Source organism: Enhydra lutris, unplaced genomic scaffold, assembly GCF_002288905.1.
Source record: "Enhydra lutris kenyoni isolate GAN:26980312 unplaced genomic scaffold, ASM228890v2 scaffoldscaffold6, whole genome shotgun sequence".
NCBI lineage: Eukaryota > Metazoa > Chordata > Mammalia > Carnivora > Mustelidae > Enhydra > Enhydra lutris.
In genome coordinates, this window is record NW_019154090.1 from 12,278,916 (window position 1) to 12,298,876 (window position 19,961).

A 19,961-nucleotide genomic window follows, 5' to 3' on the forward strand; every position below is an offset into this window, starting at 1 on the left:
TGCCCGGAACACTTTTTCCAGTTTCATAAAGTTCTCTTCTTCATTTCATTCAGGTCTCAGCTAACTCCTTCTCTAGGACCCCTGCCACACCAGTCTGTCCCTTTAAGAGCTTTATTTGAACTCAGTCTCTTTATCGTTGCCAAAACCCTCCAGGTTAGGAGAATCCTACAATGCCTGGAGGCCACACCTATGTAGATACATTTCCTGCATCACGTTCTGTATTTCCTTATTCATTTGTCTGTAGTCTGTCTTCCCCACTAGATGGTCGGCCGCAGCAGGGCAGGAACTGTGTGTCTTATCCAGCACTGTTTCCGGTGCCGCATAAAGCACCTGGCTCGTATCACAGGCAGCAGCTCAGCAAATATTTGTTGAACAAATAAATGCATTTCCCTGGCATTCCCCCTGCCCAGAGAACCCCCAGACTTCCCAACCTGCCTGCCACCCTGCAGTGGGAAGGACTGTTCCTCCCTAAACTTCTTTCATGTCCCCAAGTTCTTCGTGGCCGGACATTGTTGGATCTGTTTTATTCATAAAGCCAGCGGATTGTTACTGAGCATGTATAGTTTGCCTGCCGATGGGGGTCAGTGGTGGTATAATGGAGCAGACTTGGTGCTCGTGTTGGGAGGAGAAAGGGGAGACAGGAGTGAAAAGTAAAAAGGACATGATTAGTACCAGGCTGAGGTGTGAGCTAGGTGGTGTGTCCTCCCTGGACAGGTATATATTGAGCACCTACTGTGTACTGGGTGCTCTTTGTATTTAAGCTCATGCTGTCATGCACCCCTAGTCACTGGAGGGCTGGGACACGTGGAGCTGGTAGGATCACGGTTTCGTGGGGACCGAGGGGGGCGCTGGCTGCCGGTCACCCCTCAGCGTCTTACCGGGTCTCTCCTGCCTTGGGCCCTTAGATCCTGCCCCAGGAGGAGGACTATGGCTTTGACATCGAGGAGAAGAACAAAGCCGTGGTGGTGAAGTCAGTCCAGCGGGGCTCGCTGGCTGAGGTGAGGCCTCCAGGGGGGCCACCCGCAGTGTCCGTGGTTCCTCCCTGCTGGTGGTCCTATGGGCACGCTCAGGCCAGGGCGGGCTCCCCTGTGCTCTCTAAGGGTAGCCGTGAGTGAGCCCCCTGCTCGGGCTGGTCTCCCAGCCTGTACTCCACCGGCTCCCCTCGTTGCCCTGTGGGGAGGCGCAGGACAAAAGCTGGTTTCTTTCTTTTTTTTTTTTTTTTTAAGATTTCATTTATTTATTTGACAGACAGAGATCACAAGTAGGCAGAGAGGCAGACAGAGAGAGAGGAGGAAGCAGGCTCCCTGCTGAGCAGAGAGCCCCACGCGGGCTCAATCCCAGGACCCTGGGATCATGACCTGAGCCAAAGGCAGAGGCTTTAACCCACTGAGCCACCCAGGCGCCCCCAAAAGCTGGTTTCTTAACTGCTCACCATAGCGGGGAGCGGGGTTGCCCTGGGGGACTCACTTGGGGCGTGCTTCGTCCCTGGGCTGGCTGTGTGCTGCCAGAATGCAGCTAGGGCTCCGAGGTGAGGAGGAAGGGAGGCTAGTGACGTGGTATACGTGTCTCCTCCATCTCCTCCGCCAAGATGGCCGGCCTGCAGGTGGGGAGGAAGATCTACTCCATCAACGAGGATCTGGTGTTCCTGAGGCCCTTTGCGGAGGTGGAGTCCATCCTCAACCAGTCTTTCTGCTCCCGCCGCCCACTGCGCCTCCTGGTAGCCATCAAGGCCAAAGAGTGAGTGTCGCCATGGTGGGGTGTCCGGCCTGTCTTCCTCTTGGCCTAAGGAGTTGCCTGAGCGCCAGGAGTGGTGGTGGGGGCCCAAGCTGTCCTGGTTCCCTGTGGATGGGGCCCATTCTAGGGCATGTGACACGAGGCTGCTACTTTCATCCATTCAGGAGATGTTTACTGAACACCTACTATGTGCTGACTGGCGTTCCAGGCCCTGGGGATGCAGGCATGTCTGGATGGACACATTCCTACCCTTCATACCTCTCAGTCTAGGTGGAGGGTGGGGCAGGAGACACACAAAAAAACAAAACAGAGAAGTGAGAGACGTAGTGAACCAGGTGGTAGTAAGCCTGGGCCAGTCTCTCCAGCTGGGAAATAAGAGAGCCTATGTGGAGGGATGGCAGCCAGGGAGATGCTGTGGTGAACTGAGGTGAAAACCAAGAAGGGAAGGGAGGGAGTCAAGGGGAGGAAGAGTGTTCCGGGCAGAGGAGACAGCCAGTGCAAAGGTCCTGGGGTGGAACTGTGGCTTGTATCTTTGAGGAACAGTGAAGAGGCTGATGGGGTGGAGCAGAGTGAGGGAGAGGGAAGGGCAGGTGATGAGGTCGACCAGACAAGGGAGGCCAGGCCTTGTAGGACTTCGTGCCCACGGTAAGGACCATGGAGCCGCCGGAAGGTTCTGAGCAGAGGCAAGACATAATGTGACACAGCTTCTGGGAATAGTCCCCTGGCTGCAGGTGGAGACTAGCTTGTCAGGGGCAAAGGTGGAAGTGGGGGAGTGGCGAGGAGACTGTGTGGCGGCCGTGGAGGTGGTGAGAAGTGGTCGATGCCAGATATAGGTGCGGGGAGAAGCATTTTCTATTTTAGAAATTGTGCATTTGGGTTTTATTTCTCTCTTCTATTTAAGGCAAAGGCTCTTGGTTTCCTATTGAGGGGAGTGATGGAAAGTTTTAACTGTGATTCGTTCAGTGAGAAAGGCGAGCCAATTTAGGGAAGATGATTGATAGTTTGGTATGTGGAAGTGGCAGAAATCACCCAGGGGAATGTGCCTGCGTCAAGTTCTGGAAGTGCCTCAGGTTCGAGAACAGGCTCCCGAGATGGTTTTATCTGGCAGGTGGGGATGGGAGGATGATCCAGAGCCCCACCGTGGGGCGCACTCCCTTGATGGGGAAGCACGTAGCTGCATGGAAGCCACTGGGACAGTGTCACCCACTGCACAGCCTCGGGCGGGTGCTGCTCACTCTGCTCTGGCCTCCCACTTGCGGAATGGCCTAGACCTGGCCTTTCGAATTGTGTTCTCTAGGGGACACTCGGCATTTTTCTGGAGTCAGCACCAAGGTGTTCTGGGTCACTTCTCACCCTCCCATCTGTGATTGTTGAGCAAAATATTCGCTGCCCGAGGGGCTGGTTTGAACACCCGGGGGCCCCCTCTCACTGAGAGCGTGACAGAGAAGGCATTAGGAGGGTGACCTGGGATTTCTGTGTGTGGCTTCAGTCTCCAAGGGCAGGACAGGTGGTTCTGAGTCATTAAAGATCCTGGGAGGTATGGGCTCCGGTTAAATGAGGTTTGTCTGTCTCTTTGGGAGCCCAGAGTCTGGCATTGCTACACCTTTGGGCTGGATTTCCCCAAAGTCTGGGAGACAGGGGCTCCTGGGCTCCTAGGTAAAATGCTGCTTTCTCTTACTGCTGCTTCTACCCGACGCAGGATCATCAAAGTTCCCGACCATCCAGAGGCTTTGTGCTTCCAGATCCGTGGAGCTGCCCCGCCGTGCGTCTATGCTGTGGGCAGAGGTGAGCCCAGCAGACAGAGAGGGGCTCAGATAGCTGAGGGGAACACATAGGGAATGGTGGGGATTATGGCAAGGTGAGAAAAGACACGCTCACTTTCAAAGGGGTTCATTTTTCCTTCAGCTCAAGCTCATTATGACCAGGTAGGAATGAGTTTTTAAAGGAAGCCAGAAGTGAGAATTTTGGCCACACTTCTGGGGTCTGATCCAGCCAGAGGGCCAACAGTCAGCCTGTTCTCATGCTGCCTCCCCCTTGCATGCTGGTTAGAGGGCCACTCCCTCTGGGAGACAAGACCACATAGGTCTGAAGTTCTAGGCTCCGAACCCTCTTCGTATTTGACGTCTGCACTTTTATTTTATTTTATTCTTTTAGATTTTATTTATTTGACAGAGAGAGTGATCGCAAGTAGGCAAAGAGGCACGCAGAGAGAGAGGGTGAAGCAGGCTCCCCACTGAGCAGAGAGCCCGATATGGGGCTCAATCCCAGGACCCAAGCTGAAGGCAGAGAGGCTTAACCCACTGAGCCATCCAGGTGCCTCTGAGGGCCGCACTTTTTAAGTTGAAACATGAACTGTCCACTTTCATGGTCATAGTTGTACTTGTAACACGAGTTGATGAAAGAAAATGCATATCACGGCAGAAAGCTACCAAGAGTCTGTTAACTATTTTATTTTATTTTATATTTTAAAAGATTTTATTTATTTATTTGACAGAAAGAGACATAGTGCGAGAGGGAACACAAGCAGGGGGAGCTGCAGAGGGAGAGGGAGAAGCAGGTTTCCTGCTGAGCAGGGAGCCCAATGCGGGGCTCTACCCCAGGCAAACGCTTAATGACTGAGCCGCCCAGGCGCCCCTCTGTTAACTATTTTATTTATTTATTTTTTATTTTTATTTTTAAAAAATATTATTTATTTATTTATTTGACACAGGGAGAGAGAGAGAGAGAGAGAGAGAGAGAGATCACAAGTAGGCAGGCAGAGAGAGAGGGGGAAGCAGGCTCCCTGCTGAGCAGAGAGCCCGATGCGGGACTTGATCCCAGGACTCTGGGATCAGGACCTGAGCCGAAGGCAGAGGATTAACCCAATGAGCCACTCAGGTGCCCCTATTTTATTTTATTTTTTAAAGATTTTATTTATTTGACAGAGATCCCAAGTAGACAGAGAGGCAGGCAGAGATAGAGGGGGAAGCAGGTTCCCCACTGAGCAGAGAGCTGATGCGGTGCGGAAGGCAGAGGCTCTAACCCACTGAGCCACCCAGGCACCCCACTGTTAAGTATTTTAAAGTGGGTTTTTATTTTTTCTTTAAAGCAACAGTTCTTGACCACAGGGCAGTTTCACCCTGCAGGGGGCGTCTGGCGCTCTCAGAAGACTCTTTGGTTGTCAGAACAAGGGGTTGGAGTCCTGCTGGGCTCTCACAGGTAGAGACCAGGGAGGCTGGCATCCGGAGCCTGCATGGACGGGGAGGCGGGATGGAAGAGCACAGAAGAGACTCACCTGGCCCCAAACGTTGGCCTTGTAGCCGCAAGAGAAGAACAGGTGTTTGTGGGTGAACCAGGCTAAAACTGTAAAACAGCTAATATTTTTTGAGCACTTACTAAGAGCCGGGCCTGGAGCTAAATGCTTTACACTTTTAACTCCCCGAATATCTCGAGAACCCGATGAGTACATATTATTAGCGTCCTCCTTTGACAGATGAGGAGACCAAGGCACAGAGAGGTTGGGGAGCGTGCCAGAGCTCACACAGCTGGTCATTGGCAGAGCCAGGTTTTGAATGCCAGCCCCTGGGTCCAGGCCGATACTTGTCACCATCACACCAAATAGGCCCGATCTTCTCCCAGGCACAGATGGAGCTTGGTATTCATTTGTATTTCCAGACTCTTCATATTAACCACATAAAGCCCTGGGGGCCAAGACCTATAGTTTGGGAGTTGTGGTATGGCTGGAAAAGCATGCACTTGAAGTCTGGTTGACCTGGGTTTGGATCTGGCTTCTCTTCATCAAGTGACCTTGAGAGTCACTTTTCCTCTCTACACCTTTGTTTCCCTGTCTATAAAATGGGGCTGATCCTGTCACGGTATCACAGGTTGTCGAGGGATTTTAAAGGTGATGAACCCTGAGAGTGGAGTGTACCAGGTTCATATCCAGCTTTCCTTGCTATGTTGACCTTGGCCTCGCTGCTACTTCTCTGAGCCTCAGTTCCCTCTTCTGCGAAATGGGAATGCCAGTCCCTGTCCTGCCTCTTGGAGTGGGTTGGAGAGTGGCTTGAGGGCAGGAGGGATGGGGTGGAATGTCTGGGGTGTGTTTGGGGGGTTGGGGCAGTGCGTGGGGTGGGGGACAGCATTCATCTGGTTACTTGCCCTTGCCTGCCACTGCCCCACGCGCTCTGCCTTGCATCCACCCTCACACTCCTGTCCCCTTAGGCTCCGAGGCTGCTGCCGCAGGGCTCTGTGCCGGCCAGTGCATCCTCAAGGTCAATGGCAACAACGTGGTGAGTGATGGCGCACAGGAGGTCCTAGAGCACTTCCAGGCATTCCGGAACCACCAAGAAGAGGCCCTGGTGAGCCAGCCAGCAGCCGAGGGGATCGGGGAAGCCCTGCTCTGTGGGACAGGGAGCTGAGGGCCACCTCCTTCCTTGCGGAGAAGCCTGAAGGCACCACAGCATTTGGGGTGGGTCGGGTGGGGCTGCCTACCATGCAGAGCTGAGCTGGGCTTGGGGTCTTGCCCGCTCTGTCTCCCTGAGCTGGAGGAGCTGGGCCGTGATACCTCACGGTCTCGATGGTCACAGCTGTGACATGGGTGTGATAAGACCCTTCTCTCTTACCGCATAGGCACATTCGGCAGAGAGTTGATGGTAAAAGTTGATGTTCTAGTTGGGGTGGGGGCCGGGGTCCTGGGGAGGGGGGCAGGCCTTCACTGTTTCATCTAGTAAGCGTTAATTGAATGCCTGCTATGTGCCTGGCATGTCTGTGGGCCCTGAGTCTGCAGGAGAGAGGGGGGGTTCTGCTACCATGGGTCTCACCTCTGTTTTCAGAGGCTCTCCCCGCCCTGGCTTCTCTGAGGAGCATAGACTCGAGGGTGAGGGCTGAGCATGACTGGAGGTCCCTCAGGAAGGTTCCAGAGTGAAATCTTGGAGGACTCTCCAAGGTGGTGTCACTAGCAGGCTAGAAGCCTGGGCTGTGGAGTCAGGGAACGGCTTGCCCCGCAGACCTATCCTTTCCTCCCGGGGCTCCTGGGGTCACAGCGCCCTCTTACTCTGCCCTCTCGTAGGGTCTGTACCAGTGGGTCTACCACACCCATGAGGATGCCCAGGAGGCCCGAGCCAGCCAGGAGGCCCCCGGTGAGGACCCACAGTCCGACTCAGGTAATGGGACAGGTGGGTCATGTGGCCAAGACTCCAGCGGGGACTGTCCTCTTCTGTGTCCATGCTTCCCCCCGCTCCTGGCCAGGCCGTGGTGGTGCTGTCAGCTCTGTGTTCCTGTCTGCTCGCCGCTGTAACACTGAGCCACACACACACATTCATAATCCCACAGCACTGGAGGCCAGACGTCGACACTGAGTCTTGCTGGGCCATCCGCCAGGTCTCCACGGAGCTCTGTTCCTTTCTGGGGCTTGAGGGGAGACTCCGTGTACTTTCCTGTTACAGCTTCTAGAAGCTGCCTGCATTCCTGGGCACATAGTCCCTTCTTCCATCTTCAGAGCTAGCGGCGTTGGCCTGAGTCCCCCTCATACTGCTCTCTCTAATTCTGACTCTCCCGCCTCCACCTTCCCCATGGAAGGACCATATGGTCGCGTTGGGCTCATCTGGATAACCCAGGATAATCTCTTTAGTATAAAACCAGTCGTTTAATAAACTTAGTTCCATCTGCAACTGTAATCTGCCCTCCGCTGCCATGGAACAGCATACTTACAGGGTCCAGGGCTTGGGGCACAGGCGTCTGTCAGAAGCCAGTGTTCTGTCCACCACGAGCTCCCATCTTTATCCCTAGCCCAGCCTCAGCCCTGGGCTCCAGACCATCTTCGACCTGCCAGCCCTGGGATGTCTATTAGGCACAGCACACTTAGCATGGCCCAAATTGAAATCCTAACCTCCCCCTGAAACCCCGTCCTCCTCTAAGTGTCCCTGCTCCATCCTTCCCAGATTCTCAGGCCCCAAACCTCAGGTGTGTCTTGACTGTTCTCTCTCTCCTCTCTCCCTCCACCTTAATCCCAGCAGCACACCTGTTGCCCTACCTTCCTCCTGCATCCAGAATCTGACCACTTCCCACCCCCTCCATCACTGCCTGGCCTAAGCCACCATCATTTCTTTCTTTCTTTCTTTTTTTTTTTTTTAAGATTTTATTTATTTATTTGACAGATCACAAGTAGGCAGAGAGGCAGGCAGAGAGAGAGGGGGAAGTAGGCTCCCCACTGAGCAGAGAGCCTGACACGGGACTTGATCCCAGGACCCTGAGATCATGACCCGAGCCAAAGGCAGAGGCTTTAATCCACTGAGCCACCCAGGCACCCCGCCACCATCATTTCTTACCAGGACCCCTGCACTAGCCTGCTCACTGTTCTCCCTGTCCTGCCTTACTTTTTCTTCCTATAGGCTTTTCTCAAAAAACAGAACAGAATCTTCCAGTGGCTCCCACCCTACTCCAGGCAAAGACCGAGTCCTCTTCTTCATGGTCTTCCAGCCCCAGCCGGGCTCTCCAGCCATACCTCCCAGCACTTTTTGTCTTGTGCTCTCTGCTCTATCCACTCTAGTCTCTTGCTCTCAAATACCAAGTGTTTTCCTGCCCCAGGGCCTTTGCACTTGCAGTCCCGCCTGCCTCAAATGCTCTCCTCCAGAGTACTTCTTACCTCATGCTCTTCATCTCACTCAGCTCTCTGCTCAAATGTCACCTCGTCAGGGAGGCCCCCTGAGCACCCTGGTTAAGCCCTTTCTTTTCCTCAGTGTCTCCTCATCCTATTTTATTTTCTTCACTGTAAGTATTGTTAACATATCATACAGCTGTTTGTCATTTGTTTTCCCCACTAGTGCATAAAACCCACGAGGGCAGGGTTTTGTTTGCTTTCTTCCTTGCTGGAACCTTGGAGCTTAGAACTGTGCCTGGCACATAGTAGGTACTCAGTGATTGTGTCATTTGAACAGTAGCCCGTTTTTGCCGATTGCTTCTCTGGATTCTGCCCTGTATTTCCACTGGGCTTGAGGTGGAGGCAGAGGCTGTGGGAAGAGTAGGGGCTCTGGCTGCCTCTGCATCTGACATCTGTGGGCTCGTTGCTGGTACATTCAGGGTCAGTGAAGAATGGGGTTTAGGGGGTTGTTTGGGGAGCCATCCCCTTCCTGCTGAAGCACACAGCCTGGCAGAGGGGTCCTGAAGGGGACAGGCTGATGAGGGGAGGAGAGGCTGAGCCTGCTTTATGCCCTCTGAGAGGCAAGGGCTGTGGGGCTTCTACCCCAGCACATGGGGGACCCCGATAATGATGGTCAAGTATGCTGAGAGGAGCTGGCTGTTTCTAGTCTTCTGTTCAGCAAGGAGAAGCACCTGCTGTATGCCAGGCCCTGTTCTAGGAGCTGGGGGTCCATAAAAATATTGGTTTCTCTTTCACGTGCTATGTTCTGCCGGTGGGTCTAGCGACGTGGAATCTGCAGTTGAAAAAGAGTCTGTCTCCTCCTCATAGATACAACGGAAGTCCCAGACTTGACTCTCACTGGCCTGGCTCAGGTCACATGCTTGTTCCTTCAGTCTGGCTCCAAGGCGGACAGGGTTTCTGTCCTCATGGCGCTGACATGAGGGGGAACAGACTGGGAACAGAAAAGCTGGCAGGCAGCGACACAGTATGGATGTGAGGGGGGGCGGCCATCCTGGTGGGTGTGTTGAGAGGTGCTCTTTGGAGCAGGTATAAGGGAAAGCAGTTCAGTCAAGTGCCCACTTCATTTTCTAGCTATGTCGCTACCTAGCTGTGTGGCCTCTGAGGAATCACTTAGACTCTGTGGGCCCACGTTAATCAGGACTGAAACTGGGCTACATAAAAACAGTGGCTCAGCCAACTAAACATTGAGTAGGGTCAAGCCAGCTTCAGGTCTGGCTCCCTCCAGTTCTACATACAGTCTCGGGAAAAGTCTCTCTTTTGGTCCAGTTCTTGCCTGTGCTCCTTCTGTGTGTTCTGCATGCGGTGGTTCCAGCGGCTTGGAATCCCACTGAAAAAGGGAATGTCCGGTTCTCTTTGTAGATCCAGTGGAAGTCCCAGACTTGACTCTCATTGGCCTGGCTCGGGTCACATGCTTGTTCCTGAACCAATCACCATGACTGAAGGGTGTGGTTAGGGCTTCCTTCTTCTGAGCCACAGAGACTGGGAATGGGGCACAAAGGTGGATTCCTAGAAGGAAAATCGAGGACAAGGGGTGAGCGAGAGTGGGCTGGCCAGAATGGGCAGAGCTGTAGCACAGGCTTCTCCCCACGTGTCCCACGTGAGCCACTGCGGTGTTGGGTTGGGGGGGCGGGCTAGCTGTGGGGTGGTGCCCCCTCCTCAGGGCTGTCTGTCCCTTTGGCTTCCAGCCTTCCCCCTGATGTCCCTGGGGCCCCAGCTGAGCCTGCATGAAGACAGCCCTGTGGTCACCTTGACCGTGGACAACGTACACTTGGAGCATGGCGTGGTGTATGAGTATGTCAGCACCGCAGGCGTCAAGTGCCACGTGCTGGAGAAGATCGTGGAGCCCCATGGCTGCTTCGGCCTCGCTGCCAAGGTCTCGCTGGGTGCTGCCCTGCCCTGGGGGGTGGGGCACCTCATTGTCATTTCCTACAACTTAGCCTGGAGCCCTGACGTCTAGTTGCCGCCCCACCACTTGGCAGTTTGGGGATTTGGGACAGTTGCTTTTTCCCCCTTTCCTCTTTTCTCTTTAGCCTCAGCTTATTTATCTGCCGGTAGCAGACCCCATCTCACGGGGCTATTACAAGCCTACAGGGATCACCATAGAGAAACTGCTTAAGACCCTCCTTGGTGCACAGTGTGTGCTCAGTGGTGGTTCGTATTTCTGCAGATCCTCAAGGCCTTTGCTGCCGATGACAGTGTCTTTGTGCAGAACTGTGGGCGGCTCATGGCCCTGAACAACAACATCAAAACCATGTCCCACTACGAGTTCCGCAACATCTGTGACACCAAGCTGGAGAGCATCGGCCAGAGGATTGCCTGCTACCAGGAGGTACTTGCACCCCAGAGGGTCTCAGCCTGGGCTGTTTTGGTTGTAAATGTTAAAATTCAACCCAACATAGGTTAAACAAACAGGAGTATTTATTGGTTTATGTTACTAAAAAGTCCAGAGGTGAACTTCAGGCATGGTTGTATCCAGGTGCTCAGCTATCACACCATCACAAGAAGGTGGCCTCTCTCCTTCTCATGCTTTTGGGGAGAGATGGTTCCTCAAGGACAGCTCAGAGCAGCTGAGGTGAAGAAATGAATGTGGGTGGGTAGTTAGAGGCCTTAGATTTCCCCATACCTTCCTTGAAATCTGGATGCAGTGAAAGGCAAATGTAGGGGAATTCACTTTTCCATTTGAAGCTATTGGCATTTTATCTAGTTTTGGAATGTCTGGCCTAGACTAGGGTGAAGTGGGTGCTGGAAGTGGGCCGGAATTCCCAGACCCCTGAATCATGACCCCATATTCCCCACCTTTCTCAGTTTGCAGCCCAGTTGAAGAGCAGGGTCAGCCCACCCTTCAAACAAGCATCCCCGGAACCCCATCCACTGTGTGGCCTGGACTTCTGCCCCACCAATTGCCACGTCAACCTCATGGAAGTGTCCTACCCCAAGACCACTCCCTCAGTTGGCAGGTCCTTCAGTATCCGTTTTGGTCGTAAACCCTCCCTCATCGGCCTTGACCCTGAGCAAGGTAACTGCGTGTGTCTGTTAGATGTTGTGTTCAGGTCTGTGGAAACATGTCCAGAGACCAGTAGTCCAGGACTAGAATGGTGGGTCCCCAGTTAGCCATCAGGGATCCAGGTTCCTTCCAGCCCACCATCTCTAGAGGTGGCTTCCTTCCTGAAGGATGCCTTATGATGTAAAACGGCTGCTGGAGTACCAGCCATCATGTCTGTGTTCCAGTCAGGAAAAGTTTCATGGTGGTTAAAAGCATCTCAAACTGAAACTTTCCTCTCCAAGTTATCTAGTCAATTAAAAGAATATTTAATAGAAAGTTTTTCTCATTCATTGGGATCCATGGAATAGGTTTGTATATTTCTAAGGGGTTTATGGGTGTCTGGAGGTTGTTTCCAAACGAGCTCCCCCTCTCCCCCCGCTGTAGGCCACCTGAACCCCATGTCCTACACCCAGCACTGTATCACCACCATGGCTGCCCCATCCTGGAAGTGCCTGCCTGCTGCGGACGGGGACCTCCAACAGCAGGGCCTCAACGACAGTGGCTTTGGGTCTGCCAGTGAAACAGCTAGCCAGGAGGACCGGGGCCTGAGCTTCCTACTCAAACAGGAGGACCGTGAGATCCAGGGAGCCTACCGGCAGCTCTTCACCAAACTGGACGTGGCCTTGAAGGAGATGAAGCAGTATGTCACCCAGATCAACAGGTGCGCCCGGCCCCAGAGGGAACGGGGGAGGGAGTGGGAAGGTCGGCATTTGCCAGCCTCAGCAATGCCAATGTTTTGGGTAGAATAACCCTTTGTATTGGGGGGGGGGGGGCGCTGTGGGGTTACCTCATAGGTGACTTAGTGATGCCCCTGGTCTCTGTCCTCGAGATGCTATGGCTCCCCTGGTCCAAGGTTGTGACAGCCGGAAATGTCCTCAGACATTGCCAGATGCTCCCTGCGGGGTGGTGGGGGGGGGTGGGTAGAGTCCCCCCCCACCCCCGATGATGAACCACTGCTCTGATGAAATAAGTCACTAGGAGATGCTGATGCTATTTGGAGAAAGGTTTGGAGGGAACTTTCTTTGCAGAAGGAGAGACAGCTGGACGTGTCCTTCTTGGTGTCATGCCACAGGACACACAGTGGAAATGCGCGTCCTCCCGCCAGCGTCTGGGTCTAACTACTCAGCGACGGGATGTGGGGGATAGAGGATGCTGAAGTGGCACTCTGGGAAGGCAGGTGGCCAAATCCATAGGGTGGGTGATTCTAGAAGACAAGTGACCCAGTCTCTTTAACACACAAGTGGGGGTGGGTGGGGGGCAGCAGGTACAGGGAGGAAGAAGAGAGACTTGAGACACACATCAGCCACATATGACATCTGGACCTGGTCAAGATTGTGTTTTCAACAGACCATCTGTGAAAAGACACCTTCAAGACTGTCAGGGACATTTGAATGTGGGTGGGCATACAAGATGGTATTGGGGAATTACTGATTTTGTTAGGTGTAGTGATAGCAGTCTGGTTATGTTTGCAAGACGGTTTCTCGGCATTTCGGGCTGGGTCGTTCTCTGCTGTGGGACCATCCTGTGTGCTGTGAGACATTTAGTGGCCCTGTGGGCCTCTACTCACCAGAGCCCAGAAGTGCCCCCCTCCTCCCCCACGTCAGTTGTGACAAATAGAAACGTTTCTGGGCATTGCTAAATGTTTGCCTTGCAGGAAATGTGCTAAATTGCTAAATGTTTCTGGGGAGTGGGGGTGGGGTGACAGTGAAGAACGTTGCTTTAAAAGAAAGTCCTTACATGCTAGAGATGCACGTGGAAGTCGTTATGGGGGAAATTACATGATATCTTAGAATCATCTTAAATACTCCAGCGGAGGTAAAAGCAGTGGGAACAAGTGAGGAGACAGAGGTGGACCCTGTGTTGCCAGGGCTGCAGTGGTCTGCTGGGTTCCTGGGGCTTCTCATGCTGTTCCTTCTACTTTTGTGGGAGTTGGAAATTGTCCACGATAAAGGAAAAATAATGTAGGCTCTGGCGGCGGAGTCGTGCGACTGAGGCGCTTTGCCTGTCTGAGCCTCACCTGCAGGGTGGGGCATATGCCAACGCGGAGCCCACTGAGGGGAGGTGGGGTAGGTCAGCCGGGGTCTGATGGCCACCTGCAAGGCACCAGATGCTTTTCTGAACATTGTATGTTTTACATTTTAAGTCCCTTAATCTTTTTTTTTTTTTTTTAAAGATTTTATTTCTTAGATCACAAGTAGGCAGAGAGGCAGGCGGTGGGGGTGGCGGGGTGGGGGGATGCAGGCTCCCTGCCGAGCAGAGACCCCATTGCAGGGCTCGATGGGGGGCTCGATCCCAGGACCCCGGGACGATGACCTGAGCCGAAGGCAGAGGCTTAACCCACTGAGCCACCCAGGCGCCCCTAGTCCCTTAATCTTGAAGCTGCCTAGGATACAGTTACTGGTATGACTCCATTTTGCAGCTGAAGAAACTGAGCCTCAGAGAGGTTAAATAGTTGCTTTAGGTCTCTAAGCTAGGAAATGGTAGCATTGTGATTTGAATCTGGGGCCTGTCTTAAAACCCTATGTGCTTAACTATTGTATTCTGGGCCAGGGACTGACGAACTATGACCTGTGGCCCAAATCCAGCTCAGCCCACTGCTTTTTTTTTTTTTTTTTTTTAAATAAAGTTTTATTGGAACATGGCCATGCCCACTTGTTTATATCTTGTCTGTGATGCTTTCCCACCACAGCAGTAGCATGGAGGAGTTGAGTAGTAGCAGACTGCAAGGGCCTGCAAAGCTGAAGAGATTTGCTCTCTGGGCCTTTTATGGGGAGTTTCCTAGTTGTGTTCGGTGCTTTTGAGCCTCCTGTGGCTTCGCGTGAAATAAACCTCCTGCCCCCTACGTCATGCCCTCTACAGGAGGGATGGTGTACGTGTATCTGCAGAGTTGCTGGCCGGATTTTCAGGGAAGAGATAGGAAACATTTGATGGCTCCCTGTGTTTTGGGTCAGAGGCCAGGCCCGAGGTCAGGGCCTTATCTGAGACCTTCCTGGAGGAGAATGAAGCTGGGGGGCCTGCGCCTTTAAGCTGACACTCTTTGGTCCCACAGGTTGCTATCCACCATCACGGAGCCCACCTCCGGTGGGTCCTGTGATCCCCCCTTGGCCGAGGAGGCCTCATCCCCCCCGCTGGTCAGTGACGAGAGCGAGATGGACAGGGCCGACCATGGGGGCATCAAGAAGGTGTGTTTCAAGGTGTCTGAGGAGGAACAGGAGGACTCGGGCCATGACACCATGAGCTACCGTGACTCCTACAGGTGAGGTCATCACGTGCGGATCATGTGGGGTTGGATGTGGATGGCCGGGGGAGAGTTAGGACACTGGTCCATTGGAAGTCGGAATCAGTGGGACATTTCCTAGAAAACAGTGGGATGGAGCAGTGTTTTAAACCAGTTGGTTCTGGGAGATTCTCTGAGCCCCCCAGAGCACATCCCAGATGCCCCCTTTGGCTCTCCTGCCCTGAGGCCAGCGTTGCAGGGCCTGGTCCCTTGTGGTCCCCTGTGGCCCCCATCTGCCTGTTTGGCCACAGTTCACTCTGCACTTGTTCATGGAATGTGGGCAAAGAAAAGGTCAAGGTCTGTGGTGTGTTTTAAAACTCAACATAAGACATATGGTTCCTACAACGAACACCAGTTATTTTTACTTGATGCAGGGAGGAAAAGAGTGTTTTTCCCCCTTCTAACTCTGAGAGATTCTGAATTGTTTTCTTGCTGGTTATGTTAATTATAACCAGATCAGCAAAGTCCTAATTAGTGGGTTAAATAACACTAAAAACTCAGTTTCCCATCGTAAACTATATAGCGGGTAAATCGAATTTCTTGCCTCGAATAAACAAGCCTTGTGGTCTCCAGCGAAAGGTTATGTAATGTTCGACCATCGTAAATAAAATAGAATCTTACAGGGTGCGTCAGAAAACACAGAACTGGCCACATGGGATGAGAAAAGCCTTTGCCCCAGTCCAGCCTTTTTCATTTTCTTTCTGTCTTCACAGGAGCCACTGGTCAGTGTTTCTGGCTTGGTGTTAACACATTGGGATGCTCTGGCTAACTGGGCGCTCTGTGTCCTTGGGGCCTCCTGTCCATAGTCCGAGAGTTCCATTCTTACATTTTGGGGTCCTGCGATTTTTCCCTTAATTGTCATAAAGGTGAAGGGAAGAACTGTGAGATTTGGTCCCTTGTCCTTTCTGAGCTTACCCACCCGGACAGCCCTCCCTGTTTCTGCCACTGGGGGTCAAGGGGCCAGGAGAATGTGGGATCTGGGAGCTGGGACCCGAAGGTGTGCCCCAGAGGGTGACGCATCCCTTCCTCTCTGCCCCTTTGCAGCGAGTGTAATAGTAACCGGGACTCGGTCCTGTCCTACACCAGTGTGAGAAGTAACAGCTCCTACCTGGGCAGTGACGAGATGGGGTCTGGTGAGTGCAGTGGCTAGTGCTCCTGGAGAGCCGCCTCCCCGCACCGGGATTCTGTTTTGCTTATTTCGCTTTTATTCTATTACTTCGCGTAGAGTGGTGGCCTATTCCCTTTCAATCACGTAGTCAGCAGCTGTTTTTTGAGCACCCACTGTGTGCTGGGACCTCGGCCGTGAAGGGAAAGACGAAGGTCCTGGCGCTCGTGGAGCCCATGTTCTCCATGAACGTCACAGACCCGGAACAGAGACATACGTGATGCGCTGACAGATGGGGGTGTCGGACAGTGATGTCACTCGAGTAGGGTGACCTGATGCTCTCTGTAAAAATGATGCATGCTCAAACCAACATTTCTGATGACCCAGAAAAGTGCAGAAGAAGTACACGAAAGTAAGTCAGAGTCTCACCCCGTCCCCCAGAAGTGACCGGAGGTGGTATTTGGAGATGACTGGTGAGCGCGTATTTCTGCACAGATGGACGTGTGGGTGGATGGCCAGCTGGACACACAGACAGAAACAATCATTTATAAATGAGACTAGACTGCACTAGCTTTCCCTGAAGGGCTGAAATTTGTTTTTATTTTAGTTTCATTGATTACGGCCTTTAAAAAAAATCTGTTTTGTGCTTAGGTCATATATCCACACGGTTCCCATTTCAGAAGGCACGAGAGGGCGGGCGATGACAAGCCTCTCTCCCGCCCTGGTCACCCGGCCGCGGGTTCCCCAGCTCCCACTGTCCCGGCTGCCTTCTGGCCTCTTCCCGAGCTAGTCCGTGCCTACAGATTTCATTGTAATTATACTTCAGTTCGACAGAAGAAAAAGAAGCTGGAGTATAATTGACAATATTGCTAAACTAAAGATAAATGTTTCATCACGTAAGATGTTTAGCCACATAAAGTGTCCCTGGGGAGGTTTTAGGCAGGAGCTTATGTGTGGGAGGTGATTTAACTCAAACAGCTGGGAGATGAATCTGGAGACTTGACATCCAGCTCTTTTTTCTCTGGCCTTCTGGCTCCTCATTTGCAGAATGGAATAATGACAATGACTTGCCATTGTGTAATGCTTTAGTTCCTGGTGTCTGTTTTGCGGATGAAGAAATTGAGGCTCAGAGAGGGCAGGTGATCTGCCCAGTGTCACACAGCCAGGATCTGAGTCTGCCGACTCCAGATATGCCTGGGGTTTTGGAACTCTGTTGCTATACCGCCTTCTTGGCAAAGAGGTTGGGAAGGTGTGGATGAATGGGACAGGGATAGTTGGTGGCCATGGCTTCTTCCTAATCTTCCAGGGGATGAGCTGCCCTGTGACATGCGGATCCCGTCAGACAAGCAGGACAAGCTTCACGGTTGCCTGGAGCATCTCTTTAACCAGGTAGGACCTTTGTCCCTGCCCCTGGCCTGACCTCGGGGTCCTCCCATCACCCCTGGTGAGAACAGAAGAGCCAGGAGCTGGGGTAGGGGCTGTGGGTCACGTCCCCTGGAGGGCTGAAGGGGCCAGACTAACTCAGAGCTTCCTGCTGCCCAGGTGGACTCCATCCACGCACTCCTCAAGGGGCCAGTCATGAGCAGGGCTTTTGAAGAGACCAAGCATTTCCCCATGGACCACAGCCTGCAAGGTGAGCGGACAGGAGTCCTGAGGCTGGGAATGGCGTCTCGCCCCCAGCAGGGAGACAGCCTGCCATGGGGAATGCGTGCTGGATGGGGCAGGACACCTGGGTCATAATCCCAGCTTTGTCCCTCTCCTGCCCCCTGGCTGTGGGTTAGTCCTGGGGTCAGCAAGTTCAAGTTCAGCTCCTGGGCGATATCCACCTGTAGCTTGTTTTATTCTCAGGAGCTGAGAGTGATTTTTTCTTTTTTTATGAAGAGTTGTAAAAATAAAGACAGAAACTATTTGTAACAGACCACATGCCTGCAGAGCCTAAAACAGTTCCTATGAGGCTCTTTCCAAAAAAGTTTGCAGACCCCTGGACTGGTCCTGAGCCTTTCTGGGGCCTTTGTGTGTTTGTAACATGAAGGGAAGGACCAGAGCAGCTTGCTAAATTCCCACATCCCCTCCTTCGTCATTTTAGCTGCACTCACAGATCCTACCTACATCTTCATGTTTTTTAAAACCATATTCATTTGCTGTCTTTGTTAGCATTGACATAACTTTTTGTGAAAATATTTCCCTTTTAAAAATTTAATCTTGAAAAGAGCTTCTTTAACTTCCCCGTGTATGAGGAAAACCAGCATAACATACTATGAAGTCATGATTACCATGATGCTAAATCCACTGGAAGCATCAACAAAAAAAGGTCATTATACTGTCATTAGGTATGCCGTGGCCTGCCCAGAGCTCTTCGTGCTTTCCTGAGAGGGATCAATGAATTAAAGAAGCATTAAGGATTTACTGGAACCAAATCGACACTTTATTCTTGAGAATAAAGAATAAATGATTGAGAGAAAGAGATTTGACATTTGTGTCCTCCCACCAGCCTTTTCTCCCATTTGCCCAACCACCTATCATCTGTGTACTTGCCCACCCACTCGTCCACATACCATACATCAACCACCCATCCACTGTCCATCCATCCACTGACTCATCTCTCCCACCCTGGGAGACCCAGGGATCCACCCTGGGATCCGCCCTGGGATCGACCCATGCATCCACCCACCATCCATCCACCTACCCACATCCATCCACTCGTACTTTCTTATCCACATACTAACCCACCCACTTACCACCTATCCACTGTCCCTTCATTCGTCCGTCCATCCACTGACTTATCTGCATGCCCGCCCAACCACCCACGTACCCACCCACCCACCATCCACCAACTCATCCATGTGCCTATCCACCCACTCACGCGCCATGCGTCCATCCATCTACCTACCTGTATACACACCCACCCACCCACCACTCATCCACATGCCTACCCATCACCCACCACCCATCCACTGTCCATCCATTCATCTGTCCATCCACCCACTCATTCACATGCCCACCTGCCTACCATCTACCCATCCATCCGTCCACCCACTTGTCTACACACCCACCCATCCCCACCCATCCACTGTCCATCCATCCATCCATCCATCCACCCACTCATCCACACACCCACTCACCAACCCACAATCCATCCATCCATCCATGCATCTATCCATCCAGTAATTCCAAGGAACCAGCTCATGTCAGGCCTTGTGCTGGGTGCTTGGGACCCTGAGATGGATGTGATACTGCCCTGACCTCAAGGAGCTCTTGGTTGAGTGCAAGAGTTGCTCCTTAAATAAGGGTGGGAAGTGGTGAGGCGTGGGAATGTCATAGGTCCTCTGTCCCTCCTGCTGTCTCATGATCATCTCTCCCAGGGATGGGCCTCAACAAGCAGAAATGTCAAACTCAGAAAAACCACAGATATCTCAGAAACCTGAGACCTCATAGGAAGAAAGAGGAAAAGGATAGGGGCCTGGCCTTTGAATGGTCCTGCTGGGGCCAGGTTCAAATCCCATCTCTGTCATTACCCAGCTGTGTGACTTTAGGCAAGTTTCTGTGCCAAGACTTCCCTCTCTATATAGGGAAAATGTTATAACTCATGTGCCAGCTTGATTGTGGCTGTGAGGAGGCAGTACCTGAGAATTTTTCCATGACCACGTCCGGGCTTGGGAGAAAAGTATGCGGTGATTGATTTGTGATGTCTGCATTGGATTGGTTATAACTGTGAGAAGCTGCAAGCTCAGACTAGAGGGAAGGAATGTGAAGATTGATTAGTGATGTCTGCCACGAGTGCGGTACTATGAATCAGTAGCGTACTTCCCATGGATTTGCCCTCCATGGACCAGTTAATTCTAAGGAGTCCTGCCAGCATCCTTTTTTTTTTTTTTTAAAAGATATTCATTTATTTGACAGAGAGAGATCACAAGTAGGCAGAGAGGCAGGCAGAGAGAGAGAGGGGGAAGCAGGCTCCCTGCTGAGCAGAGAGCCCGATGCAGGGCTCTATCCCAGGACCCTGAGATCATGACGTGAGCCAAAGGCAGAGGCTTAACCCACTGAGCCACCCAGGCACCCCCTGCCAGTATCCTTGATCTAGGATCCTGAGCTTTGGAATCTGGTGATGGGCTAGAGGCATTTGTGCCATTATTCTTCAAAGCTACCTCTGTCACTTTCCTGCCCC

The 19,961-nt window shown here is 52.5% G+C and overlaps 1 protein-coding gene across 3 annotated transcripts in view; it reads left to right on the forward strand.

The window, feature by feature from the left end:
• LOC111141372 (phosphatidylinositol-3,4,5-trisphosphate dependent Rac exchange factor 1) overlaps positions 1-19,961 on the forward strand; it is a 175,023-nt gene that overhangs the window by 139,499 nt on the left and 15,563 nt on the right. Inside the window, exons 17-29 of one of the 3 annotated variants that reach the window (XM_022493862.1) lie at positions 906-998; positions 1,589-1,737; positions 3,434-3,519; positions 5,935-6,071; positions 6,782-6,887; positions 10,057-10,244; positions 10,539-10,700; positions 11,177-11,387; positions 11,799-12,075; positions 14,464-14,670; positions 15,736-15,824; positions 17,103-17,185; positions 17,339-17,429. In XM_022493862.1, coding sequence (XP_022349570.1) covers positions 906-998; positions 1,589-1,737; positions 3,434-3,519; positions 5,935-6,071; positions 6,782-6,887; positions 10,057-10,244; positions 10,539-10,700; positions 11,177-11,387; positions 11,799-12,075; positions 14,464-14,670; positions 15,736-15,824; positions 17,103-17,185; positions 17,339-17,429 — 1,879 coding nt within the window. The remainder of the gene's footprint in view (positions 1-905; positions 999-1,588; positions 1,738-3,433; positions 3,520-5,934; positions 6,072-6,781; positions 6,888-10,056; positions 10,245-10,538; positions 10,701-11,176; positions 11,388-11,798; positions 12,076-14,463; positions 14,671-15,735; positions 15,825-17,102; positions 17,186-17,338; positions 17,430-19,961) is intronic. The other 2 variants (XM_022493863.1, XM_022493865.1) reach the window with 2 other exon arrangements.